Below are 27729 nucleotides of genomic sequence, written 5' to 3'. Positions count from 1 at the left end.
GGGATTAAACGATAGTAATAACAAATGTGTTCGGTTAAATATCAGCCTGGATACAATGTTTGGCTTGTCTGAAAATAGCTATCTTTTCCCACCAGTTACATCCTTGTATTGTGTTCTTTTGCCACTATCAAATGAGAGCAAAGAGGGAATGAGAAGGAGAGAGGGAAGACGGGGGAGATAGTCAGAGGGAAGGAGAATAGACTAGACTAGAATAGAATAGAATAGAATAGAATAGAATGGAATAGACTGACTCTCAAACACCCAGGGAGTTGAGTAGCTACACCTAGGTTGAATACAAAGTTTTTTGTTTCAATTGACAAAGAGGTCACTGGGCCATTAGGTAACTGGTTCAAATATCAAACATTCTTGCTCCACGTCTCAAAATATCCTCAAAAAGGTGCTGCTCCACAGCAGTCTCAGAGGTGGCCTCCAATGGATAGGATAGCCATATCAGGTAAATCTCAAAGGAAGATTTCCATTCACTAAAGATTGAGGGGCACAATTCTGAGGTGTTGGAATTAGGAAGAAACCTCCCTCAGCAGAGCTCTCCCAGTCCAGCAAGGGAGACTTGGAGACTGGAAAGTTCCTCATGAATGCACCCACCAATTATTGTTCCATTCACTCTTGCCACTCTTTCATTGTGGAATTTATAAGCTGCTCCTGATTTTCTCCCAAGAATCAGAATAGATAAATTCACATTCTAACTTGTATTCTACCAATGCAGCACCACAGGAATGGAGTTCATTCCAGAAGCTTGCATGGGAGGTACAAATGTCTAGTTTACGACCGCCAGATTGTTTTAAAATATCTCTATCCTTAGATCCTCTCCCCGAAAGACACATGAGGGTCATAACAGAGCCTAATAATAATACTAACAACAATAAAAAAAAAGAAAAACACTAAAGAGAAGTGAAAACAAGAACTTTTCTGCAATAATTCAAGCTAAAGCATGTATATGAAATAGCCCCTGTCAACATCTCATTTTTGACTTAGAGACAAACCTTGTTGGAAAGGAAACTACATGTTTCTGACCAAGGGCTACAGTTTTAAGAGACTTGAGATCAGAAATGCCCTCTGGGCTTGGCAAGTTTCTTTTCGCTATAAAGCAGCTGGAGTACCCCTATAACTTTCCGGCCTATACAACAGCTACTCCAGGCAAAGATGACTTTTTGTTTTGAAGTTTCACTTAGAACAGAGGGGCAGGATAAGGGAAATAATGGCTTTTAAAGTCAGAGCAAGCAAACTAAAAAGGGTCTTATTCTTTTGGTGTTACTTCTTGGACCAAATTTCTAACCTCTCTCTGGAGCCCCTGTTGAGATCAGGGACAAATAAGATGAAGGGGAGAAAGCAGAGGAAAGGAAACAAAAGAACTTCAACCTCAGGATTCTTAGTCCTCAGGGAAAACACAAACAGGATGAGTCTGTGTGTTTGATTATGCATCCCCTGGATATCCAGAGGAGTGATAAGTATACCAAGGAGCTGAGCTTTCTGAGTAAGCTGAATCAAATCTCTCAAAGTCTGACCTCCGAAAGACCACAGCTCATATCACAGGCTTAGAGACACCATGGTGTTACCTGCGGAGGCTCATTCCTCTGCTGGGAAGCAGTTTCTCTATCTTATATCTTGGCTCTGGCATGACCCGCTTTCTACTTTATTGTGGAGGAGAGGGAGGTGGTAAAAGGAAGCAAACTCCCAACAGTACATGGAAAGCTTTCCTTAAGTACTTCCACATTTCTTCTATTGAACTGTTTGTTATCAGGTCTGCCCAAGCTTATGAGCAGATTTGAAAAACTCTAATTTTTTAAGAGAAGGAAAAACTACACGTTCAGGTAATGTCTGCCTTACTCATTTTTATTCAGATGACAAGAAAAGTCATTCTGAATACAAATGCATGTGCTTGATATGAAAAACATCTGAGGAGCCTCTGCTGGCTGGATCCCATTGTGTGGTGGACCAAAAGATTTTTCTTGACATCTCTTCTCTTGGGTCAACCATCTTAACAACTTTTGTGGAAATATCTCAGCCTCCTTTTAATACTCTTTTGGAAGAAAAGACACATTTGAGAATCAACTGAAAGCTGCAGGCTTTGTCCTGGACACACACACACACACACACACACACACACACACACACACACACACTTTCACATACAACAGGGAATTCATAGATCTATTAGATTCTATACACAGAACCTCCTCAGGAGTCCATGGACCTCAAGTCCATAGAATCTCTGGTCTAGAAGAAAAAAAAAAACAGTTAATATTTATTGAGTATTTACTATATGTCAGGCATGATTCTAAGAGTTGTAAGTAAATTTTCTTGATTAATTATAACCACCCTAGGGTAGAGACCACTGTTTTCTGTTTTACTGATGAGAAAACAGTGGCAGAGAAAGTCACTTGCTTCAGGTCAAACAGCCAGTAAGTGGCAGAGCCCGGTTTCAAACCCAGGCCATTTGGAGTTCCTCCTCTTAGCCATAAAGTCATAGCTGTGACATGAAACAAATGAAAGTAATTTTTTTTACACAAGCCATGATTGTAGCAGTTTCCTTTTTCATGTATGTGACAGTGGGGATAATTTGTGGATAATTTGCCTCTCCAGCAGTTTGAGAAAATAAAGATGATATGGCACTGAATGAAGGAGAGATACTTGGCCAGGTATTAAAGGCCCAATACTAATTCTGTTCATGGCACAAAACAAAACTACCCAGGCCCTCTACTTGGCTTCCAAATAATAGGCCTGTGGTATTGACGTTAGCGCTTGAGCTTTGAGATCTTGATCCAGTGGTTGAATTAGTTTCAGGGACATAAACCTATATGTACCTACAAGGGCAAGGAAAGTAATGCAAATGTGTGACACAGGCTAGTGTAAAGCAGTGGGGAGGAGGACAAGGACCATGACCAAATGGAGAATGCATGTCCCATCTCAAGACATTCACATTTAACAACGAAAATCCCATGAAGGCCAAACACAAGACATTATTCCTGTGGGCCATCAGGTTGTGACTTCTAAGTAGATCATTTCCTTCCCACTCTCTAGATATTTCCAAGTCAGGAGTACAGGGAATGCAATCTACAAACAGGGGACACAAGTTAGCTCATGTGACAATCAAAATGATTTGCATTTCATTAGAAACATGCTTTTACATGCTAACCAACCAAGCAGTAAATCACCAGCAGAAAGATCTACACACCAGAGAGGAAGACCCCTTCAGGCAGTAAGTGACAGCACACATCACATACCTCATACATAGGGAGCATTCAAGGTCAGATGCGTCAAAAGATGCGAGGGGAACACTGAGAGCAGTTTTGGCCCCCAGATCAGCGGGAGGATCTGTGATTTAGAAAGCAGTTAAGTCAGAGATAGACCAACCTTGGTTCCACAGACAGTACTTCTGAGGCAAAAAGAACCCAATTACTTTTTCAGTTTGCCACTCTCACCCACTTCCCAGAGAGCTGATTTAGTGGTCACCTGATCCAATGAGAATGGAGTACCCTGAAGTAGGCTCTCAAGGTGTCCAGCAGCCCCATAGAAAGAGAAGCGCAAGTCAAGGAATATCCAGGAGCCTTGGGGACTTCCTTTAAATGCAACAGGCACCTCACGCAGTAGCAGCAACTCCATGGACTGAGCCAGGCCCTCAGAGCTGATACTGGATCTTGGCACTGCCTACCACCCTTGGAAAGATATCAAGCTGCAGCTGCTGCTTCTCAGATGCCTACCTACAGGAACACAACTAGGAATGAGCAGAGTGTGGCCTGATTACGAGGCCCTGGTCTTCCATTCCTGGAACAGGGATGGGAATAGGGAGAAGTTGGTCTGACAGGAAGTGACACCATCAAGGGCATCTGATGTCATTACTTGAGACTGACACTGTGTTTGACCTTATGCCTTGGCTTTCCATTATAATTGTTATTGAGCACTGACAGTACACTGGGAACTGTACATGTTCTCACAGCAGTCACTCTGAGGTGGCACAGCTAAGTACCAGAGATGGGACACACAACCAGAGCCTGAGGAGCCCTCATATGGAGGGCAAGTAACTTGCATATATTGGGGAGCCCAGGCATCTGCTCTAAGCCCCTTTCTCTCTGGGTAGAGTCGATACCTGGCTTAGAGGCTTTATTAGACACCTCTTGGTCTTGGGGTTCAACTTGACAATGTTTCCTTTTCTTTTCCTGGCATTTTCCAGTCTTGATGGAGGCAGCATCCCCCTTCTCCTCTTCTCCTTTCTTATCTTTGATGTTGCCTTGATGCCCTTCCCCCTTTACTTTTGCTGGTTTCATTGGGCTGCTGCAGTTCCCCCTGGCTGCTGTTTCTTCTTGTCTAGAACAATGTGGGAGCTCTGGATTTTCCTGGAGGAAGAAAGAGCCAAACATCAGAATCTAATACAGGGGACAGAGAGAGAACTGTACAGCCCTGATCATTTAGTGGACACATAGCTTAATGGGGTGGGGGGCAGTCGTAAGGCATATTTCCCACTTCTGTCCACAATGCATCAGCAAGAAAGGCATATCCAGCTTGGGTGGAGTTAGGGGACTTCCCTAGGCAAGGACAAAAAGGTATGTAGAGGAAAGATTCCTTGGGTAGTGGTGAAAGGGATAGATGTAAGGTGTAGCACCAGTTCCCTCTCCTATCCAGATCATTCCCTAGTTACCTCATTAGGGAAACTAAAGTATGCAGGGAAGTAAACATGTCACTCAGTGCTTCCTCTTACCCTCACTGCCATTCCAGGCCATCTGCAAGCCCCACAGCCCAGCTCCAAAAGGACTTTCGGTAAAGCTTTGACACAGGTGTGTCCACAGGCCTGCAGAGTTACCTCATGCTCCAAAGCTACATAGTATACTGGTCAAACAAACTAGGGACAAATTATTCCTTTTACTAGGTTTTTGGGGAAAAGTCTGAAAAAGAGACAAAAACATTTCCCAAAACAATCAATACTGCCTCTAGCCTTTTAAAGAATTTTTGTCCAGGAGAGAGAAATTTGAAAATGGATCTAGAAATAAATCCAATGACAAGGATTTGTGTGGATTTACCTGGAGAATCCTTCTCCACTCTAAATCCATAGTCTATAGGTCAAAATGTTCATGTTCTTGTTCCTCTTCTAACCCTTACAAAAAATGGTAGACAGATGAAAAATGGGGAGCATACAGTTGGGAGAAAACAATGAGGTGAGGAGAAAAAGGATGTGGGTTTTCTGTCTCTAACCTGGGGAGTTCAGGGTTTTTTTTCCCCCCCAGCACTATAACAATGCTGCATCCTCAACTTTCCATGAGCCCCGCGCATTGTTTACACAGGAGTACACTGCTTAGCAAAGCAAAGTTTGGGTGGAAATCCCATCCCTGTTCCCCATCTGGCTCTCAATGGAAAGCCAGGGGTGCTCTTTTTCTTCATGTCGGATTAAGCTGCAATTAGAAGTCACTCCAGGCACTTAGGTTCAATGTTGCTGTTCTCAGTCATGGACTCATCATCTCAAACAATTATTAAAACGCACTAGAGGTTATCTGAGTTCTGTGTCCCCACCCCAACACACACTTTTTTGAGTTGGGCACACCGGCATTTTATTCCTTCTCCAGAGCAGGGCAAGAAGCTGAGAAAATCTAGGTTTTTCACCTGTCAGAGAACCCAAGAAACCCTGGAGATCCCAAGGCTTACACACAGGGGAAGAACACAGGGCACACATGGAGGTGTGCTGCCCCAAGGTGTGGAGGTAGTCAACACTAATCTCTGCCTTCAGGTCTGAACCTCTGAGCCCCAGCTGCTGCCCACTTGCCCTCTGCTGGAAAGCCAGAGCCTGGAGTCCAGCTCTCCGTGGTTCTGTTCCCTTATTTTTGAAGAAAGACACAAATACCTGTGTTCCTCCCAGCAACTTAACACTTCCCAAAATTGCTTCCTTTTCTCTTCAGCCTCAAATGTGTACCAGAAGTCTACTTATGTGTAAGACACGGTGAGGGAATAGGAAATTACCTCCACTTGGGGATCAAATGGACTTGTCTTTACACAAAGAACTCAGCTGGCACTCAAAGACCAGCAGCTTAAACAAACAAAAAGCAGGAGAGGAGGGGCTGTTGGGATCCTCTTCCCAGTTTTCACCCCTAAGCTGACAAAGCCACCCCACTGAATGGCTCCAGGTGAAGTGGGCCAATTCCTCTCTAGTTCTGTCAAATCTCTCTCTCAGCTGGATCTGAGCAAGAACTGAAAAATGAATGTAACAAATCGTAAACCCTGGGACCATGCCTAAAATCCAGTTTTAAGAAATAACCTTCTAGCAAAGAACAAAACCACTAACAACTCCATTTCTTCTTTCTCAGGAACTGAAGCAGAAGAGGTAGGGCTCACTCCCCAAGTTTGCCCACAAAACAGCCAAACGAAGCATCACGAAGTCACGAACAAGCTGGGTGGGTTGAGTTTTACCTGTGACAACTTTGATAGATTATGGCTGGTGCCTTCAGTAGCCATTGACTTTACGTGTTCCTTTAATCTAAGGTGAGGTGCCAACAGCTTCAGGATATCGGGAGAATGTTCCTGAGAATCCCCTGGGACTGATGGTGAAAATAAACTAAGGAGAAGCTGTGACATAAAACAGAAGACTTCACTACTTAAGTTTCAACAGATGCTCAGTTGCATGGGGAGGAGTAGATAGGGGCAGAGGGCAGAGCTTGCAGGGCAAAACTCCAAGGAGGAAGCCTTAGACCAGAGAGACCCTGACAGACTATGATAGGAGGCCTCACTTCAGGGTGTATACAATCACCTGGGAGCTTATGAAAACTCCAGGTTCTAAGTTCCCACACCTGGCTCCCCAGGTCTGGAGTGTGGCTCAGCAATCTGCATTCTGAAAAGGTGCCACAGATGCCTCTGTCACCATAGCCAAAGTTAAGAACTCCTATTCTGGTGCTACTATTCTATAGAAATATCACAGTAGGATTTAAAAACCTATCTATGAGGAAAAAGATGAAGAGGACGAGGGACAAATATCATCTGGGGGACCTAGAGTCATGTCCATAACACTCCAGTGGGTAGAAGTCTATAATTGTCTTCTAGGTTCCTCAGTATTTCTTTCTTCTGACTGTCCATTTTGCTCCCTCCTCCCCCAAGCATCATCCCTGGATCTTTAATCCCTTCCTCAGTGAAGTGCTAGAAAAAGCAGAAGCCAATCTCCTTCCCTCTTTTCCCAGCTTCTCTTCCCCAGTTCTGACCCTCGTTTTCCAGAAAATGTCAGGTAACTTCAAGTTCTAGTACTGGGGCAGGCAGGTTCCAGTGTATGGCTGGTTCCCTTGCAATTGGATAAGCTGGTTGAGTGAGATCTAGAAACGACTGGGAGTCAAAGATGTGTATTCTAGTGCAGGCTATACTATGAGCTACCCACATTCTGTGCCAGCAGAGATTATGAATACACATATGTATATATTGTATGTAACATGTAACACAGTAGGACAGGTCACTGGCTTCTTAAGCACATTCAAGGCCACCATGTGGCCCCATCGTATTTGGAGACCTACTGAAGGGTGCTCCGCCCCCTTGCTCAGGGTACATAGTCAGGGTACTAATTGATCAAGAGAATCTGACAGAAACTCTAACCAAACTCTCTCCAGTTTGATTTGTTCCCTTGCTGGACCTCAGCAGTTCCTTCATGATGTTCCTTCAGATGCCAGCACTTGCTACATAGCCAAACCCTGCTCAGCCTTCAAGGCTCAGCTTTAGTACTGCCTTCCCCTACTACCTCAGCCTCCCTATCTCACCTGTCCTTTCATCTTCTCTACTACACCATAATATAGCACCTTACACTACACAGTCTTGTGTTAGCCTCAAATTGTGTCACAGATGTCTTTCTCATTGACCAGATGACCAGCTTCTGGAGGGCACATAACAGATGTCCAATAGATTCTCATCACACTGGACAGAATTAAATTAAGACACTTATCCATTCCAGGGTCCTGTGAGAGGCCTAGGGTTCAGGCCCAAAGTCCTCAGACAGATCCTTATCTTTCCTTCCAGCTCTGGGAAACCCATCTCCCAGGTCTAAGTTGGTAAAGGAGTGAGGTGGGAAGCACTCATAGTGCCCAGAACCATAAATGCCAGCTTTCAGAGGCGCCTTCTCCACAGGGGCCAAAATTGGCTCTCAGAAGACCTCCTGCATGGTCCAACAGGACCAACCCACTTCTGAAGCAGTCTCCCTGAAATTCTCCCAAAAAGAGAAGATGCTCTTCAGTAGCAGCCACACAACATCCTAAGGTAAAAGGATAAAAGGGCAGAACATATGGAAGGGAAAGGGAGGCAGAAACAACAGCAGTACTTTACTTCTTCCCTTTACTACCTACGATCTCATTCTAGGCTTTCCTAATGGCTTTGGAAAACAAAAGTTGGGGTCAATTTTCAGTGACAATAATCATTTCACATGAATGAAAGCCAATTCCACTTTGGGTTATCCTTAGAAAGGTCTAAATGGGTCAAGAAGGGGGGAAAAAAGAATCTGAGGTCTGTAAGTGTCTAAGGTAGCTAATTAATAATGCCAAGTAAACCTGGACCGTCTCTGTCAAATCTTTAGCTCTGAAAATGGAACAATCCAATAAATAAGCACTGCTGAGGGCCCTTCAATGGCTGCCATGCCCTCATCACACTCAGTGGAAATTTGCCTGTAAAGTCTTGTCCCAGCTTCAAAACTCCAGAACACTCATTATAGGCATATGCTAGCTTGTACTGTCTGGCATTTATATTGCATTGAATAACACATGCAGGATTGTAAGGTCCGGAAGGACTGAGGCTGTGGCTTATGCCTCTTTGGATTTCCAGAGCTTAGCATAATGCCTTGCCCTGTCCAGTTAGGTAGGTGTGGAAATGACACTAGATGGTCTATAAGAGTGGCTGGAAAGAGAGGTCAACCCAAATGATGATACCAGAGCCTCTCAGGCCACCTGGAAAATGGGCAAATGGGAATAAAGTATCCATTTACTGCTGGACCCAACACCTGCCTCTGCTGGCCTTTGCACTTTCTGTTCCCAAAGTCAAGGTTCTTCTAATCTCCCTTCTCCATCCACCCCAGAACTGGATGGTCCCGTTGCTACTCTCCACTCAACCCCAGCAGTGAGTGCTGAGACTCCTGGCATGTCCTCCCTGGACAGCAGGATGGAGCAGCTAGGAAGGCAGACTCTGGAAGCAGATGGAGTTGGGTTTGAATGCTCTTCTACCAATTACTAGCTGTGTGACATTGGGGAAATCACCAACTCTCAGCTTCCTTGTCCATCTCATCTGTAACACGGGGATAAAATAGCAGTACTTATCCCATAGGGATGTTGTGGGGATTAAATTATATCTTCCACAGAGAGCCCTAGCATAGTTCCTGGTACATAGGAAATGCTCAATAAATATTAGCTATTATTATTATTCATCCCATGAACTACACTTAAGATTTGGGGAAGGGTCCACAGCTGGGAATACTTCTCTACCACCATTGCTCCTCTCAAGAACACTTTGTCCACATTCCCAAACCAGGTCAAAGCAATTTCCCAGAAAAGAAATCTTTTGTCAAAGGTAGAATCTCCAGAGTTCCACTTCCTTTAGTTCATTGATTTTGCTAAAGATTCCTTTCTGGAGCCTTCAGAAATCAGTCCTGACTCTTGCTCCCTTTCTTCATCTGCTTCTCTGCTAAACCACGCAGGGACAGAAGCACTTGAGGTGTAGTGGTGACTTGGAGGTGGGGCACAAGGAGAGCAGAGGCCACCCCAACTTCAGGCCAATTAGCCAGATACCCTGAGAGTACACTGCAGAAGAGTAAGCAACAAAGTCTGTGAAGTGAGGATGCTTGAGCCTTCATTAATGCTTCCAGTGTTTCATGCAACTTTTTAAAATAACGACATTCTTCTGGGATTCAAGAACTGGAATGACTATTTGGATTATATTGTAATGGTCCTTGACTTACATTTGTGAGACAGTGTATGTTTTATTTATAGCAAAGGAGCTAAAGGTTGGAGTTCTGCATATGGCAGAGGAGATGGGAACCAGCATCCATCCGTTCTGAGTAGCTGGCTTCACAGTGTGGCTGATGAAACTGTGACTCAGTCAAAGAAAAGTTCTATAACTGTAGGGAGCTCCGCATCACTGACCTCTCATCAACAGCCAGAATCTCCTCAGTGAGTCCCCATCTCAATGTTAACTTGTTTAGCTTTATTTTGTTTTGTTTTGTTTTTGTAGCACTGATGACCCAGAGAAAGGAACAAGAATGTTCCTCACAGGCTCCTATAGAAATGCAGGAACTGTCGATTGATTGTACATGCCAAGAAGACAGTGTTTGGGGGAAATCAATTGGTACTTGTGTCTCCCTCTGGTTCCCTTAGCCCAGGGAGCCACTCACTGAAGAATCCAGATGCCAGGGAGGACAGTTCCCTTATTCCCCTCCCTGAAGAAGACAGAGAGGTGGGAGCCCATTGGGCAGCTGGACCTCATGTCATCTCAACTCACCCTTTGGGCTTCAGATCTTGCTCTTTTGTTCTTTCCATCCAGGGACACACAATATAGAAACTCTCTTAGTGCTTCCTCCACCTTGCCTAGGGTGGCTAAGGCTTGTGCTTTTCTGAAGTGTGCCTGGAAGAAAACATTAGCATTGAATCCCATTCTTATTCACCTTCTTCCCATCTACAGTCCTGTAATGTAATTAACTATTCCAAAGCCCATTTTAAAGAAGACAAAACTGAGACCCAGAAAAGTGACTTGCTTAAAGTAACAGCTGGTAAATTCTGGAATCAGGGTTTGAGCCTGGGACTGACTGACACCAAAGTCCAAATTCTTAACTACAGGGAAGTACTACCTCTCCTCAACCTGTCCCACTGCTGTATTAGAGGGACCACCAGGTAACAAGAACCCTGAGTTGAGCACATACTAACCAGCTTCCAGGACTTGCCCAGATACGCCCTCCTATTAACTAGTCTGTCAAACAGAAGCCTAGTCCACATTACTGGCTTGAGTGACCATCTGTAGTTACTGATCATTTTTCAGAAGAGGCCCAAGATAAGGGATGTGACCTCTCCAGACCTCAAAGGCAAAGCTAAAACTACAATTGTGATCATAGTAATTAAATAAAAAAAAATAAAAATGAAACAATTATTTCAATAGATGCAAAAAAGCATTTGACAAAATCCAGCACCCTTTCATGATAAAAAAAACACTCAACAGAATAGAAGGAAACCTTCTCAACTTGACAAAAGACATCTATGAAAAACTCACAACTAACATCATAATGGTGAAAACCCTTCTCCACAAAGAAGACAGTACTCTTTTGAGGACTAAGCAGGGGCTGAGCAAATGCTTTCACTCCTGTGGGCTCAGCTCACTTCTACTCCTTCGCCATGCCTTTAAGAATAAAGAAGTTTTAGGGCTCCTCAGGATCCAAGCCCAACTGCCCAGGGAGAGAATCTCTAGGGATAGCAGAGGAGCATCCTGAGGAAGAGGAAGAAAGATGAAAAGAGGTGAAAAGAGGGCCGCCCTCTCTCTATGCCTTGGGACAGGTGGCCCTTGCAACCTGGCTTGGAGGGCATTCCTCTTGAGTCATCTAGGCTGCCCCTCGGGGCCTGCTCTCCACTCCCTTGCCTCCACAGCTGATCCTGAGTTCAACTTAGTGAAGGAAATGATCCAGGTTGTGGCTGCTGAGTACTCCCCTGCCTTCCCTTCTAACATGCTACAGGCCCAGTGCCTCAGGCTCCCACCTGGCTACAGGGATCCACTGGAATCTGTTTTCTTGAGCAGTGTCCCCTGCTCCAAACCCCTTCGGGACCTCTCCTCATGTCCTCCACCCTCCTCCTGGAGCCTAATCTCTGGCTGCTAGTGGATGCTGATGGCTTATTGCTCCTCCCACAAGTGTTTATCAAGGGCCCTCTGGAGAAAGACTTGTGTGACATTTCAGGGCGGCTAGGGAGGATAAGTGTTGGGAGATTGGAGAGGCCTCTGGGATCCCACCAATCCTAGCAAGCAGCAACCCACATACTCCACCTGCTCAGGGCAGCCAGCTTACCCCAGTGAGAGCTGTATCACCTGCAGGATATTTTGAGAACCCCACTGAACCCTGGCTGGTTGGCTAGAATAGGACTGCAAAAGGTAAAGCACTCCCACAGGAGCATTTGACATAGTAATGGTAGGAAATATGCAAATTGGAGTGTGAAGTAGTTTTGAATTATATGCATCAGTTCAATGTCTTCTCAACCTCTGAGACAATAGAGTTCTCTCATCACTACCTCTCCACTTACCTTTGGGATAGTGAAACTGATATTTAATACTACCATCAACTCTTCCTTCACTGGGAAGTCACTTTTCCTATTTCATCCAAAAGGGTCTACTACTCCCTTAGCCCTGCTTCCTACTGCACTATCGAGGTCTCCACCCTTAGGCCCTAGGTTTAGGGTGGGAGCAGAAAAGGTTGCAGGAGAAGTCCTCCTACCCCTCAGAGCAGCTCCCTGACCTGCACTGCTACAAGGCCTGAAATGCTCCCACTGAAGCTCTTTTGGGTTAAGACACTGGTGACTTTTAGTAAACTGTAAATGTGTCCTTTGGGAAAGAGAACATACTAATCCATAATCACCCATGAAAACCTTCTCATGAAAGAACATATGAGATTTACTCCAATATTAATTGCCCAGTATGCAGATTCATAATGTTTTTTATCTAAAGTTCCCAGATCTAAAAAAGTCTGATAATCCAATATTTTTATAAGCTTGACATCAAAAGTCATGAGGTGGAAAAATCTATCCTAAAATGATATAAAGTGTGCTATATTCTTTATCCAACTTACTGTAAATTTTCATGTAATACGCTACTGAAATACTAGTGTGTTTGATTATGGGGCATTGTTCAGAGTTTGCTGAGGGTGTTACTTCATATAAGGTCTTTTTGAAATAGGAAACATTCTAAATTCTGAACACATCTGACCCCATGGGATTCAGATAAGGGATTATGGACCTGGACTTGGATAAGTTGAGTTTCCAAGGAAGGTATCCTGGCATTGTGTAGAGAGAGCACTACAGCAAATCCAGTATGTCTTATAGCTCACGGAATGGCCCCTTGGCCATGCTCACCTGTGACCCTCACTGCATCCCTATGAGGCAATCGGGGCAGATAGCAATAGCTTCATTTTGCAAACAAGGACACTTGGGGTCCAGAGAGTAAAGCAACTTCCCCACGGTTACTTAGCTGGCAAGTAGTCCCTGGCTCAAATCTAATCTTCTAAACCAAATATTGACATGTGTGTGGCTGAGGGCCAGTCCTGAGGCCAGGAAGAGATGCAGAAAGTGACACTTTGCCTTCTAGCATCCTGAGAGATGCTTAGTCTGTATTTCTCCCTACCCTCCATGTGATCTGAATTTTTGTGGATACTAGCAGGCTGACCGACTATATTAAGGACTCCAAATGGAACAACCAGCCAGCGATATTTCTATTACCTTCCTCTTTCTACTGTCCCTGGAAAATAATGGTGATGATGACAGCAAACACTTACGTGATGCTACGTGCCAGGCACTGTTCTAAGCATCTTACATGGATTAGCTCATGTAATCCCCAACAAACCCTGTTAAGTAGGTGTTTTAAATATCACCATTTTATAGATGAGGAGATGAGGCACAGGGAGGTCAAATAATTTGCCCAAGGTCACACAGCTTGTAAAAATAGCAGAGCTGGGACATAAACTCAGGCAGTTGGGCTCCCAAGTCCATGTTCTGGAGTCACAAAGCCCAAACTACTCTGCAGATCAAATTGGGGAAGAATCCAGTTCCAACCTGAGTCACTTTTTGTCAAGCTATCCCCAGCTACCTTGCAAAGCCTTCTCCTGGCTCTATTTGAGCTCTAGTGCCCCTGTCCCCCAGGATGGCAGCTCTTCCTGACAATTTCTATCTACAGTACAATCCTTTCCCATCCCTCCCATCCCACACTCACCTTAAAACCCATTGGGCGGAGCTTACATGCTATTTCTGCATCATGCAGTGCATCTTCATGAGACTCCAAGGTGAAATAAATTTGAGACCGGTTGCTATAAAGCAAGTGGTCATTTGGAGCTGCCAAAATGAGAGAAAAAAAGCCCTCATTAATGGCCCCCAGCAACAAACATGTGATAAGTACTATATGAGGATGGTAAGTTATTAAGATTTTTCTACTGCAGACCCAAAGGATTAGGGCTTAATTTCTAGCCCTAATACTGCCCCACCAACCACATCCCCAGTCACCTTCGGTCTGAGCTTCCTTAGCTATAAAGAAATAGTTTTTGCCCCTCTCTCAAGAAGTTCCTTAGAGAGCCTGTGGTGCCAGTGGTGCATCAGTGACTTTGACATAGAGAAAACCCTAGCACCCTGCTTTGTGGCTATACATGACTAGCAAGTGCCAGCCTGGCTTCTGAGTGAGGTATCACCCACAAGGAAACAGGCCCAGAAGGGGTGAGGAAGGTGGCCAGATGTGACCCTCATCCTGGCCACCAGGAAGACAAGTTCAAATTAATCTTCTGGTGCCATTAGCAACACCTCTGTCTACAAAACCCAGTACATATAAAGTTTCTCTGAAGAAAATGAAAATGCATATGCATGGCTCCATCTTCTCATTACAGATTGCCAAATGTGAATGAACCCAGACGAGGCGAGGCTTCTGACAACAAAGTGAGGGTGGCTCTCACCAACTCTCTAAATCAGTAGATGCCAAGGCTGGACAGGCCTTTAGAAATCATCTGGCTCAACCAACCCATTCTTCAAATGAAGGAAATCAAGCCCAGAGAGGGGAACACACCTGCTGAAAGTCACACAGCTATCTGGTCAGATTCATTGCTAACTGGTCAAACTTTGAATCTGGGGTGGGAGACAGGTTCCTTTTTCCTGAAAGGCAGGGGACTTCGAATAATGAGTTGGAGAGATAGGCTGTCTTCCAGCACAAAGAAACTCTTTGCTGGGGAGGCCCCTTTCCTCTTAGAAGGCTCAAGTGGTCTTGACATTTTCACCCTTACTGCTCTGATGATGCAAGAAAAAAAAAACCCAGGGAAAAGTGGTGGCGGCCACAAGGGGCGAAGAGGAGGATGAGAAGGGGCTTTCCTGGCCCTTCTAAGATAGGCTTAAGTGGCCTCTACCTGTCTCCTTCATATTGCCCTGCTCTTCCCCGGTAACCTGGCTCCAGCTTCTGCTGCAGGAACAGGCTTTGTTGTTGTTTTCCCCCAGGGGTATGTCCAGGGCTTCCTTGGGTGCCCATTACTTGCTCTAAGGACAATAGCAAAGTGTTTACAGTGTTCTCTGTCCCTTCTTTTCTGCAGCATATGCCAGCCCAGTGGTAACTCACAATGTGCCTTACATGAGCAGTGTGTTTTTGAGGGGGAGAGGGAGTCCCCTTCTCCATCAGGTGCCAGTCTTGACCAGTCAGCCCTCGTTCCTCCTCCTCCTCCCCCATTACTTGTTGTCCGCTTGGGTGGAGATTCAACAAGTGGAGACTCCATCCCACCCCTCCTCTACCCGTCAGAGTCGGGCTCAGGGCACCTTCGGATCCCAGACCCCTGTCTGCACAGCCCCGCTGCCTCCATCCTGGCACGCTTCGCCAATCACCGTTCCCCACCAGCCAGGTGAGTTTCTGGCAGCTGACTGGAGCTGGGCAATACCGGCCAGCGGCTCAGCGGCAACTTCCTGGGGCCAGATGTCAGGGGCGAGGGTGTCAGGGGAACCTCTCCCTGGGGTAACTCGGGTGTCCTAGTCTGGCTGCAGGGGTGGGGCTGCCCACGTTGCCCTTGAACCTGCAAAGCCCACCCATCTGTCCCCAGGTAACTCGGGAAAGCGGGACAGAAGCATGTCACCTTTGCAGGCAGCCCACAGCCCCCGGGATCCCTGAGCAGTTGCAGGGCTGGTCGTCCTCAGGACTGGCCGGGTAGGGGTTCGAGGCAAGGGCGAAGGCTGCGGGCGGGCGGAGGGAGACATCTATTTCAGCCGAGGATCGTGTGATAGGAAGCGGTGACAATGAGTCACAGGGCAGCGGGGCGCGAGCGCTCCCCCCTCTTCAGGCTCGCAGGATGGTTTCCGAGGCGAGCGTGGCCCACTTCGGTTACCTCAGCCGTTACACAATCCAGCCCGCCCGCGCGAAGGAGGGGCCACCCGGCCCGGGCCGCTCGTGGCCCTTATGCAACCAGTGCTCTCCTGACCTAATTCCACTCCGGACCCACCCTACACGGAGCCGCGGCCTGGGAAGGGACACCTCCCGGCCGCAACGGAGGCCCGGGCCCGGCGGGACGGCAGAAGCAGGCGCCTAGAGAACACCTCGGCTGGCGGGAGCCTAGCGGAGCCCGCGCGAGAGTTGGAAGGGTGCGAAGTTCCTCTCCCCGCAGGGGAGGTGCGGGCAGGTGTAAGAGCAGAGGTAGGAGGGGAGGCAGGGAAACAGACGATGACACAGAGCAAGAAACGGAGTGACAAATGTGCGAAAGACTGAAAAAGACAGAGAAACAGAGTGCCACAAACAAGAACAGACACGCAGAAATACAGAAGGTAACAGGAGACAGAAAAGACAAAGAACAACAGACACAGAAAGGCAGAGACAGAGACAGAGAAATTGGTAGGAACAGAGACAAAATCAGAGATCGAACTTCAGAAACCCCTCCCCCACTCCAGTCCGGTCGGTCCCACGCTCCCTTGCGCGTGATCATTCCCCACCTCCCTGCGGGTTCATCGCCTGGCGGCGCGGTGGGCTCACCTAGCCTAACTGCCTCGTTGTACTTGAGCAGCGCCGCCTCCACCTGGCGCTCGCGGTACAGCCGGTTGCCCTCGTGCCGGAGCTGCGACGCCCGTGCCGGACCCGGGAACAACTTGCCGAGGAGACCGCTGAGCACCACGTTGACCCGCAGCGGCGGCGGCGCCTGCTGCCCAGCTCGCCAGGTCCCGCGCGCCCGTCCAGTGGCCACCATCAACGCAGAAAGTTTGACCCCACACAGCGCACAGCGCCGGTCGGCTGCCCGCCCGCGTTCCAGGCACAGTTTACAAAAGGTGTGGCCGCAGGACAAGGACACGGGGTCTGAAAGAAATCCATGGCACTTCCGGCACTTGAAGCCGTCCCACACCTCGGTGGCCTCAGCGGCCGTTGCCACCCCTGCCTCTTCCTCCACAAGCGCGCAGCTCGCCGCGCTGCTCCCGTCCACCGGCGCCGGCGCCGGCGCCGGAGCCTCGCCTTGTGGGACGTTCTCAGCCAAGCAGCGCACCAGCTGCTCCAGCTGCTCAGCCACCAGCTGCTGCCGCTCTGACAGTTGTCTGTACACCTCGAAGGCTTCCCGGAGGCGCGCCCCAGACGCTAGGGCGTCGGCCTGCGAGAGCAGGACTTTGCACTCTGGCGTCGAAGCCCTTGGAGGCTGCTCCAGCTCTGGCTCCCGCGTTGGTACAGGTGCGGGGCCTTCGGTAGCCGCTTCTGGATGGGGGCCCGTATCTACACGGGCCACTGATGCAGCCGGCTCCGCCAGATCTAAGTTGTTGCTACCGAGCTCAGCGGACAAGCTCAGCATCTGTCCAGTCTGCAATGAATCCATAGATAGAGGAACGCGCGGGAAGAGGCATCTAGGGGCCGAGAACCCGGAGCAGGGACCGGCGACTGGAGGGAATCGGGGCTGCCACCGCGGCCGCACCGCTGCACGCCAGTCCCTGCCGTGCCGCTCCGAGCTCCATGCCGGCAGCCCCGCGCCGCCTAATAACTGTCTTGTTTCAGCAAAGTGTTATATAAAGCGGCACCACGTGACGCACCGCCACGCTGTTCATTGGCCGGCGGCAGAGAAATTGTTACAAAACCAGACAGTTTTGTAACAGTGTTGCGCTTGCTTCTTTTGGCTTCGCTTTTCTTGGCTTCTTTTTGAGGTTGTTTGTGTTTACACTCCGCCTTATTTCCCCCTGGAAATGTGGTTCCTTATCGGAAGAGGGCGGGGAGAAAAACCCCAGTGTCTGCTCTCAGGCTCTTTCAGCTCCTAACTCTACCCCATCCACCTCCAAACTCGCCAGCAAACAGGTCCCTTCTGCCAGCCATTCGCTAGCAGCCCTCTTTCTCCGTCCTTCCCTGTAGAGGCCGGTACCTCAAGGCGCGCAGTACGCCCGGTCTTTCGGGACGCCCAAGGCTCGCCCTTCTAAGGGCCACAACTGCTGTCTGCGAAGGGAAGCGGGTTGGGAGGGTCCCTGGGAAGCACTCCAGTTCTTGTCCCAGCCCCGATCCGCGAGTCCTGGGAGCTCTGCTTCAGTTCCTCGCACTGTGGTCCCTGACCACCTTCCCCGAGTAGTACTCCAAAAGTAGTGAATTCGGTTATCCAAGGCACATGGTTTCGCGTGCTGGGAGCGACTCAGAGGAGTGGCTGGGTGGGTATGGAAGTTGGGCCGCGCGAACTGGGAGGTGGGTAACCCGCCTAGAAGATGCGCTTGCCAGCTTGGGCCCGGGGGAGGCGCCCCGCGTGCCCGGCTCTTCACCTCTTTCCCTCCCAACGCCGGATCCTGCGCGCGCCGCACTGGAGCCACACCCAGCCCTGGGGACCGCCCAGCGTATGGGTGCGGCCTTGAGATCTCAGCCTGAAGGGTCAGTGGGTACTCTAGAGGCGTGGGAGAATGGCCGGCGGAAGACGAGACCCAAGAGCGTGACTCCGGAGAAAGTCCGCGAATCCTGGCTCACTCCAGCGGCTGGCGGAGTTGCTTCCAGGTTCGCCGCTCCAGACCCCATAGTTCGAAAACCCACGCCTCATAGTCAGGGATTGCGCGCTAGGGGTAGGGTGGCGCATAATCCACGGCGGCTTGGCTCACAATGACTAGGGGGCCTCGAGGGTGCCCTGCTTAATTCCAGAAAGCCAGTGTGAACCGCCCACACACTGTCTCCCTCCCACCCCTACACTTCGGACATGAGCCACACACACAAATAAGTAGGCAATACTTAGAGACATAAAGGAATAACGCACTTTTCCCAGCGTCATGCTGCCCGGAGCAGGGAGGAGGGGTCTGGGCTTGCCTCTGGCTCAGTCAGCCTCCGGATCTGCGGGCTCTGGGCAGTGCCTGGAGCAGTGCCCTGGGCAGAGCACCGCCCCTGGGGCCTGAAGACCTACAGTTGTCTCCTGCTGTGGCCACTTCTTAGCTGAATGACCTTGACAAGTGACCTAAACTCTGGGAGCCTTCGTTTGGGCTTCTGAACCAATGTCAGGGATGATCTTAGTTGGAATCAAGTCATGTTTCAGAGCTGCAGACCACAGGCTCCATCAGGCTTTATGTTGCTTTAGGTCGTTAATCCTTCCTTGAGTCAACACCAAGGTCACGGAGAACAGGTACTGTGCAGCATCCCTAGGGCCTCCCTCTGGTGAGACAGGACAGAGGAAGAGGGTCAGAGGAGAAAAGGAAAGCTGGCACATAGGGGAAATGGACCAAGAAAAGAGAGGAACTCAGGATGTAGCCAGAAAGGCATAAGGCACACATAGGAAAACCTAGTTTGCAGCCTCGACTTTGTCATAACTTGCTGTGAGACCGTGGGCAAGACCTCCAGGGAGGCCTTAATATCTCCTGATCTCCAAGGTTCCCTCCAGCCCTAACTGTGAGTAGCTTCTATTGTAAAACCAGATTTAACGATACCAGCTCAACTACTTAAGTACAAAGACTAGCCCAGATGTTGTGGATGGGTGCTTGGACAGGGGGTGAAGTCTGCAGTAATAGTGGAAGGGCAGGGGTGGATAAATGCCTGTCAGGCCTGAGGTAGATTTTAAAGATAGGGAAGTAAGGGAACTGGCCAGTAAGTGGAAGAGGTGGCTATGGGGGACAGTTGGGGAGAAGCTGGGGCTCCTAGCGACATGCTATCTAAAGCGAGCTCCTTTTACCCATAAATTTCCCCAGCTGTTGAATAAGGGTTGTCTTAATCCATTCAGGCTGCTATAACAAAATACCATAGACTGGGTGGCTTGTAAAAAACAGACATTTATTTCTCAAAGATATTTGTTTCTAGAGGCTGGGAAGTCCAAGATGAAGGCTCTGGCAGATTCAGTGTCTGGTCTGAACCTGCTTCCTGGTTCATAGGTGGCTGTCTTTTTGTCGTAAACTCACATGGTAGAAAAGGGCAAGAGATCTCCCTGGGGTATCTTTTATAAGGACACAAATGCCATTCATGAGGGAGTCCTCATGACCTAATCAGCTCCCAAAAGTTCAACCTCCAAATGTCATCACATTGGGGATTACCTTTCAACTTATGAATTTTGGGGGGACACGTTCAGTCTATAGCAGGGTCCCTAGCATTATCTACCTGCCCATTCTGGCTCCTGTAAGGAGGGACAGTCTGTGGCATAGGAAAGAGATTTATATGAAAAGGCCTTAAGACGAATAATGATGAAAATTTCTTAATTCAAGAGCTTTATCCATTTGACAAATTAAAAAAAATAGATGTTGGTTACCCAAAGTTATCTTCCAGATGCAGATCTGGGATGTGCCTTCCTCTCTGGACCAGTACACATCCCCTGGGTTAGTTTCCCTCCATTGTCCATCATGGGTGGAGAAACAAGGAGAAGGCCAAGTCAGGCAGAGGGTCTCAGTCCTGCAGGCATGGAGTAGAGATGCTCTCATCAGGCAGTCCTTCTAGCAGCTGCATGTGCCTGAGGCTGACAGTGAACTTGGTCAGGAATGTTAATAGCTGCCAGGGTGATGCAGGGTGCACTGTGCAAAAGGCAGTACCATCTACTCATTGAACAGGATTCATGAGGGTTTTACATTGTATTTTCAAATTCTGACTGCTTGTAAGATAACACCAAATGGGTTTCTATTGAATACTGGAAAACATTACCACAGTGGCTTTTTTTTTTCTTTATTTAAAGTAAACAAACATTACATTGTATACATTTGTGGACCAACTCAGACATCTCCTACTCAAAACTTCCTCCCCTCTGCCCTTACTAATTGGAGCTCCCTAGAGGGAGGGGAGAGGAGAGATTGACACTTTTTCAGATACGAATATTCCCTCTGGAGGGCCAGGATCTTCAAACCTGCACTTATTTTGCTAGGATCCCCATGTGGCTAAGGTTAACCAGGAAAAAGAGCAAGAGTTGATCTACATCTCCTTTCCAGCTGACTGCAGTAAGTGTTCCAACTAGGCTCCGAGGAACTTCTCTGGGGCCCAGAGGAGACAGCAGGCAGGCCTCAACTCTAGCTCCCTTCAGCTGGGGCAGCCTTATATCCACCTATTTCATTGAAGAAAGTCTTCCTCTTTTTTAAAATAAAAAGTTTGATAACCATGGAAATTTTCATCTATGTTTATGAATTTTTTGAGCAACTTCTATGTACCAGGCACTGTTCTAGGTACTGGAGATGTATCAAAGCAGCACTTTGCTCCAAGGTCCTCCCTCACATATGGTAGCACATCTTTTTCCCAAACGTTCTTGTCTCCACTTCCCAGGCAGACTGGAAGTTCTGTGAGGGATTAGTGTCTTGCGTCTTTCATCTCTTCCTCAGAGGACAGTATTTGAACAGATCATACTGAACATGGCAGTGAATTCTGGCCCTGGATGGCAGTGTGCAGAGGGACAAAAGGAAATCCAACTGGAAAGTCATACCTTTGTCCTGCATCATTCACAGAGGACATAGTGGGCATGCAGATAATTAAGTGTTGACAGTCCTATACTTGGGAAGGACTGCTAAACAGCTCTGGGATGGAAGAATCCAGTCAAAGCCAGGGGTCTGGTGTGAGGAGTGAGCAATCCATACACACACACACAGATAATATGCATGGAAGCTTGGCCAAAACACTTAATTGCTCTTTTCTTGAGTTTCTCAGACTGGCGGTAACCCATCAAATAGACAGTCCTTATAGAGGAAAAAAGGCATTGTGGGCATTAATAGCACTGACACGGAAAAGGCTGCCTCTTGCTATCTAGAGTAGCCCAAACCCAGAGCTAAAAGAAACATTACAGATCAGGCCTGGTTTCACAAATGAGGGAATTGAGGGCTAGAGAAGGCAAGTGATTTGCTTCAGGTCACAATGGGAGTTTGTGACACAGCCAGAATTGGACGCTAAGGCTCCTGTCTCTTTGTTTAAAGTTCTTACCATGTGATCAGAAAGCTTCCAAAGGACACAGAACACCTCCCTTCATAAGTAAGAAATTATTCCAGATTTCCTAATCACAAGATTTGCAAGTCAACAAATATTTATTGAATATATACTATGTGCTAATGGAGCTGGCATTTGTAGGGCAATAAGAGAAGCGTGTGACACAGTTCTTAACCTCCAGTAGCTAACTGAGAACACAGGAGGCAAAGGTTTGAAGAGTTAAGTGAAATTAACAGGTAGTATGTGAGAAGTACCAAAATTGGGGACGGTGAGTCTAAGGGAGTGCTCAGAGGAGACAAACTGAAATGTTTCCCATCTCATGGAGAAGATGCCTTTAAACTAGGTTGGAGAGGATTTAAGTAGAAAAGTTAAAGACCATCCCGCTGCTCAGCTCAAGGGGGTCCCCTTCACATTGGGGGCCATGCAGCCAGGACAAAGGAGGAGAAACCCAAGTCATCTGGGCTGGTCAAGGCCCAGGAATTTGTATTTTGAAGGCTACTCATGCAATTGTGGTATTCTGTCAGGTTTAGGGTTCACCGGTATAAAGGATAATGCAGAATAGATTGGATAAATGCACCCCAATCCTTCTCTCCCTAGCTCATCCAGTTTCTCTGGGGGTGGGCATCAATAACTCCTTCCCATATTTTACGAAGGGAAAACTGAGAGTCCAGAGACTCAAAGATGTCATTCAGCAAGAAGGGGGACTCTGGTTTCCTGCCAACCAGTAGACGCAGAAAGATCAGAAGATAACATCCCAAGGAAGATTTTGCTTCATTTCTCTGCAAGACGAGTCAGACCCACTTGGTTAGCCAGAGAGTTTATTGGTCAGAGTACAAAAAGCAGCAAGTCTCTGGAGTGGCCAAGTGTGTGGGACAAGAGCCCAGGACGAGGTTAGTCGCCGGGAGCTCAGAATTCTAACTTTGCTGTGTGACTCAGCCCAAGCCACTTCCCCTCTCTCTTTGTCCTTTGCCTATTAATAACGATGCCCAGCGTCACTGTTGGGATTAGCTACCAGTGATGGAAAATGCACAGTGCAATTAGTCCCAATGTGATTTCTGGGAACAGAAGGGATCTACAGCCATCTGCCAACTGTTGTGAGTAAAATATGTGCTGACTGCCTTTGGAGTAGAGGCATTTTCTTCTCAGAATAGTGAGCTAAGAGCCTGAAGCTGGGCCGTGCCCTCATCAGGGGCACTGACCAATGTAGAGGCTCTAGAGATCCTGGCAGAGAGCAGTCTGGTCTTAGGAGGAAAAAGAAATAAAAAGCAGGTTATCTGGAGGGAAAGCAGCAAAAGTTCATCAGAAGGAAATAGAAGATTTTGGCGGGACTGGGAAATGGTTTAAATATTAGATCTTTTATAAGTTGTGATAAAATATACAAAACATAAAATTTGCCATTTTAACCATTTTTAGGGGTATAGTTTAGTGATATTAAGTACATTCACATTATTATGCAACCACTTTCACCATCCATCTCTAGAACTTTTATCAACTCGCAAAACCAAAACTCTATACCCATTAAACAACAACTCTCCATTCTCTCCTCCCTCCAGCCCCTGGCAACCACCATTCTACTTTCTGTTTCTATGAATTTGACAACTCTAGGTACCTCAAATAAGTGAAATGATACAACATTTGTCTTTTTGTGACTGACATAATTTATTTAGTATAATGTCCTCAATGTTCATTCATGTTGTAGCATGTGTCAGAATTTCCTTCCTTTCAAAGTCTGAATGATATTCCTTTGTACAGTATGCATATACATTTTGCTTATCCATTTATCTATCAAAGGACATTTGGGTCACTTCCACATTTTGGCTATTGTAAATAACACTGCTATAAACTTTAGTACAAATGTCTCTTCTAGACCCTGCTTTCACTTCTTTTGGATATATATCCAGAAGTGGAATTGCTGGATTATATTGTAATTCTATTTTTAATTTTTTTGAGGAACTGCCATACTGTTTTCCCAGTGGCTGCACCATTTTACATTCCTACTAGCAAGGCATAAGGGTTCCAATATCCCGTATCATCACCAATACTTGTTATTTGCTGTCATTTTCTTTATATAATAGCCATCCTAATTGGTATAAGGTAGTTTTGATTTGCATTTCCTTAATAATTTGTGACGTTGAACATCTTTTCATGTGCATATTGGCCATTTGTATATCTTCTTTTGGAGAAATGTCTATTTAAGTCTTCTGCCTATTTTCAAATCAGGTTTTTTTTTAATTGTTGTTTAGTTTTAAGAATTCTCCATATATGCTGGATATTAATCCCTTATTAGATATATAATTTGCAAATATTTTTTTCTTCCATTCTGCGAGTTACTTTTTACACTGTTAATAGTGCCCTTATCTGAAGACTTTGGCAGAACTAGGAAATGGTTAGAATTAAGGTTTGGATCTTGAACTCAAAGTACCAGGATTCAAAATCTGGCTATTTGATATTGGACAAGCTACTTAATCTCTTTGATCCTGCCTTAGTTTTTTCTTCTGAAAAATGGGAATGATGCTTATAAGATTGCCATGATGAGTAAATGATATCATACATCTAAAATCTTACCACAGAACCTAGTCCAGTTTAAATGCTCAGGAAGTGGTAACCTTTATTAGTATTGGGCTTAAGAAAGAACCAGAATGATGTGATTGGAATGTGATACTAGTTATCAAATGGGTGAGTAGACCAACAATATTTAATAACCAACTGGAACAGGGTAATATTACATAATGCTTAATACTTGTGTAGCAAGCTGTGGATTTCAAAGCATTTAAACATTCATCATTCATTCAACATAAGTAAGATATAGTCCTACAATTCAACTGGGAGAAACCAACAAGGAAAAAGGCAGTTTCAATCAGAGTGATGAGTGCTAAGAAGACAGAAGCATAAGGGTGTTGTGGGGCACAAAGAAGGAACAATTCAAACTTCCTATGTAGGTAATATACACAGAATTCTACAGGATTACAGGGTTATGGGAAAGAAAGGAGGCGTTAGAAGGGGCTGGGTGTTCTAGGTAGAGGAACAAGCTACTGCAAAGGCTGGAAGTGAGTGAGAGAGGTTGGCTCACTGGAAAATAGCTACTAGTTTATTTTGGCTAGAGACTAGAATTTGAGAGGAGCCATGTGAGAAGACCCTAAAGAGGCAGACAGGTACCTGAACATGAAGGGCCTTGTAGACCAGGGTAAGGAGCTAGAATTTTATCCTGAGAGTAATAAGAAGCTATTAAAGGGTTTTAAGCAGATTGGTGATGTGACCAGGTTTACCTTTTAGAAAGATCTCTTTGGCTGCAATGTGGAGAGTGGAATGAAAAAAAGATGCAGCCTGGGAGAAACCAGGAAAGGTGAACTAAAGAAAGAAGAGTGAGGATAGAGAGAAGTGGAGAGTTCAGAAGACATTTAGGATAAAACATAATTGACATGGGGACTGATTGGATGACCTCAGTTGACTCTTTGGGCATAACTCAGGTTATTAGCATCATTTTTTTCATTTGAGATGAGCGATGGAGGCTGACGAAGGTTAAGTGATTTGTATGAAGTCCCACAGCTAGAAAGAATCCAATCAGGACTGGTTTTCCACCCTGACATCTCCTGTTCACTCCTCCAGAAAATGCTGTTAGATGTTTCTAGATCTTTATGCATAAATTCCCCTTAAGGAATTCAAGTCCTGTTTCCCCTTCAACTGCTTTGCAGCATATAATAATTTCAGAGGTACTTTATCTGAGTTTTTAACTGGTTGCCAATATACTATGGCTTTGCACCCTTGGACTTCAAGACATTCTTTTCCTTCTATTTTACTTAGTGTTTAAGGAGTAACCTGGATGCAAACTCTTCCATTGCAATGAGGCTCAAATGATGAGGCCAGGGCTCAGAAAGAGTGGGTCCAAGTCCTAGGCTTGTCCACTAGTTAGCTGTGGGATAGAATGAGTCACTTTCTTTCTATAAGCTCTTATCTGAAAACCCAGAGAAATAGAACAAATGCATTGTCACTCAAATTCAGTAACTTTATGAATCTCTTTTAAAATAAGTATACCTTCAAATTGTGAATAACCACTCTCTCATGATCTGTTTGGTAAATTGGGTTTCTGACCCCTTAATACACTCAAAGACTTTAGAGAGATTTTCCCCTGAAACTCTACTTTTGGCTGAGGGTGGTGTTATCAGAGTTAAACTGTCAATCAAGATGCATGAGTATACTTGTTTTTTTTTTTTTTCTTAGATGCTCGCACTGCTAAGACATTTTTTTGGGGGGTAGGGGAATTGAAATTCACTGAGTTATAAAACCAGCAGGACAGGAAAAATGAAGAAGGAAGAGGGTGAATTTATGAAAAACTCACATAATATGGCTATCCTGAGGCATCAATAAGATGAAGAAGGAGGAAAAAAGCAATTCCCAGAAAAATATAAGCTCCACAAGTCATAGTTTTTGTCTTCCTTATTCATTCCTCAGAACATAAAACAATATTGTGGCCCAAAATAGGTGCTAAAAAAGTATTTGTTAAATTATTGAGTGCATAGTGATAAAAAGGTTGTTTAGTTCCCGATTTAATTGTAATTTTATTGTGTTTTGCTGTTTAGAATGATACTTATTGTTGGTTTTGGTAAATGGTCTATTAAAGTGGTTTCTATCCAAAAAAAAAAAAAAGATGAATAAGAAGAAATGTCTCTGTGAATGGTAAGGCCCTGCACAAGCAGAGGGTAATATAGCAATATTATTCTTGCTTCAAAGCCAACAAACAAGGCGAGCTGTGAGTGGAAAGGGGTCTTTGGTGGTGACAGCTCACCCAAAACCAGGGCCCAGCAAGGCTGCATTTACTGCTCAACAGGAAAGATGGAGCCCTGACATTGTACCTTACTCCTAAGGCTGGGTTTCAGGTCATAGAACCTGTGCAGTGACCCTCCTGAGATATGTGATACAAGGTCAAGTCCCAAGAGACCAAGGCTACTGACAGTCCCCTGCCCCTCACATCAATTCCATGAATAGCAAGAGGTACTCGACTCGAGGACCTTGTGCTCTTGACTCCAGGACTTTTGGCTTCCGTAGGGACATGGCACTCATGTGTGTGCTTCATTTCAGGGTGCTCCCACAGCCCAGCCTGGCTGTGACATGGTGGACTAGAAGGCCAACAACAGACCAAGTCACTCTTTGTGTGTGTGGAGGAGGTGGGGCAGGGTATCACCTGGGGAATGCAGTCTCTCATTGTCCTTGGCATCACAGCACCACAAGCATTACAACTGGCCCAAAGAGCAGAAATCTCCTGGGAGGCCATACAAAGAATTGCAAAAGAGAGAGGAAGAAGGGATGGGAAGGTCCTTTGTAGACAGTCATCCCTAGGCAGGTAGAAGAAAACCACCAGGTTTGTATGTTCCCCTTTAAAGGCCTGTGTGTCATAGGGGAGCTAAACAATGCCCACACATATCACTGTAATTCAGGAAGGCTGTTGGGGGTATGGGGAAGAAGATACAGGAAAGAATTCCCAAAGGTGGTGAGTTGGGGGCCAGGCTATTAAAGAAAGCTCTAGATTAGTCTTAGGGAAGTGTACCCTGCCACACTGACATTCAGTGAAAACCTCTTCAAGTTTTTGTGGCCTTGGGTCCTTTACCCTGATGACTGACAGAGGGAATGAAGTGGGAAAGAGCACCTTTCCCTAAGAAAATCTGTCACAATTGTCCAAGAGTCTTCCCCTCCAGATCATGAACTAGGGCAAGCCATTAG

At 46.3% G+C, this 27729-nt stretch overlaps 1 protein-coding gene across 10 annotated transcripts in view; it reads right to left on the bottom strand.

The window, feature by feature from the left end:
- Positions 1 to 27729, bottom strand: part of LONRF3 (LON peptidase N-terminal domain and ring finger 3) — a 135014-nt gene that overhangs the window by 20115 nt on the left and 87170 nt on the right. For 4 of the 10 annotated variants that reach the window (XM_023523313.1, XM_023523314.1, XM_023523316.1 and 1 more), the window contains 5 exons: positions 20369 to 20508; positions 13909 to 14027; positions 10453 to 10575; positions 4106 to 4352; positions 3243 to 3333 (listed from right to left, as the gene is read on the bottom strand). In XM_023523313.1, coding sequence (XP_023379081.1) covers positions 3243 to 3333; positions 4106 to 4352; positions 10453 to 10575; positions 13909 to 14027; positions 20369 to 20508 — 720 coding nt within the window. Of the gene's footprint in view, positions 1 to 3242; positions 3334 to 4105; positions 4353 to 6411; positions 6568 to 10452; positions 10576 to 13908; positions 14028 to 15790; positions 15814 to 16677; positions 17682 to 20368; positions 20509 to 27729 lie in introns of those variants that run through there. The other 6 variants (XR_002777243.1, XM_011380190.2, XM_023523319.1 and 3 more) reach the window with 4 other exon arrangements.

The sequence above is a fragment of the Pteropus vampyrus genome, unplaced genomic scaffold (assembly GCF_000151845.1).
Source record: "Pteropus vampyrus isolate Shadow unplaced genomic scaffold, Pvam_2.0 Scaffold390, whole genome shotgun sequence".
Lineage (NCBI taxonomy): Eukaryota > Metazoa > Chordata > Mammalia > Chiroptera > Pteropodidae > Pteropus > Pteropus vampyrus.
Note: the sequence above shows the minus strand (reverse complement) of the source record. Positions and strands in the feature narration are given on the sequence as shown.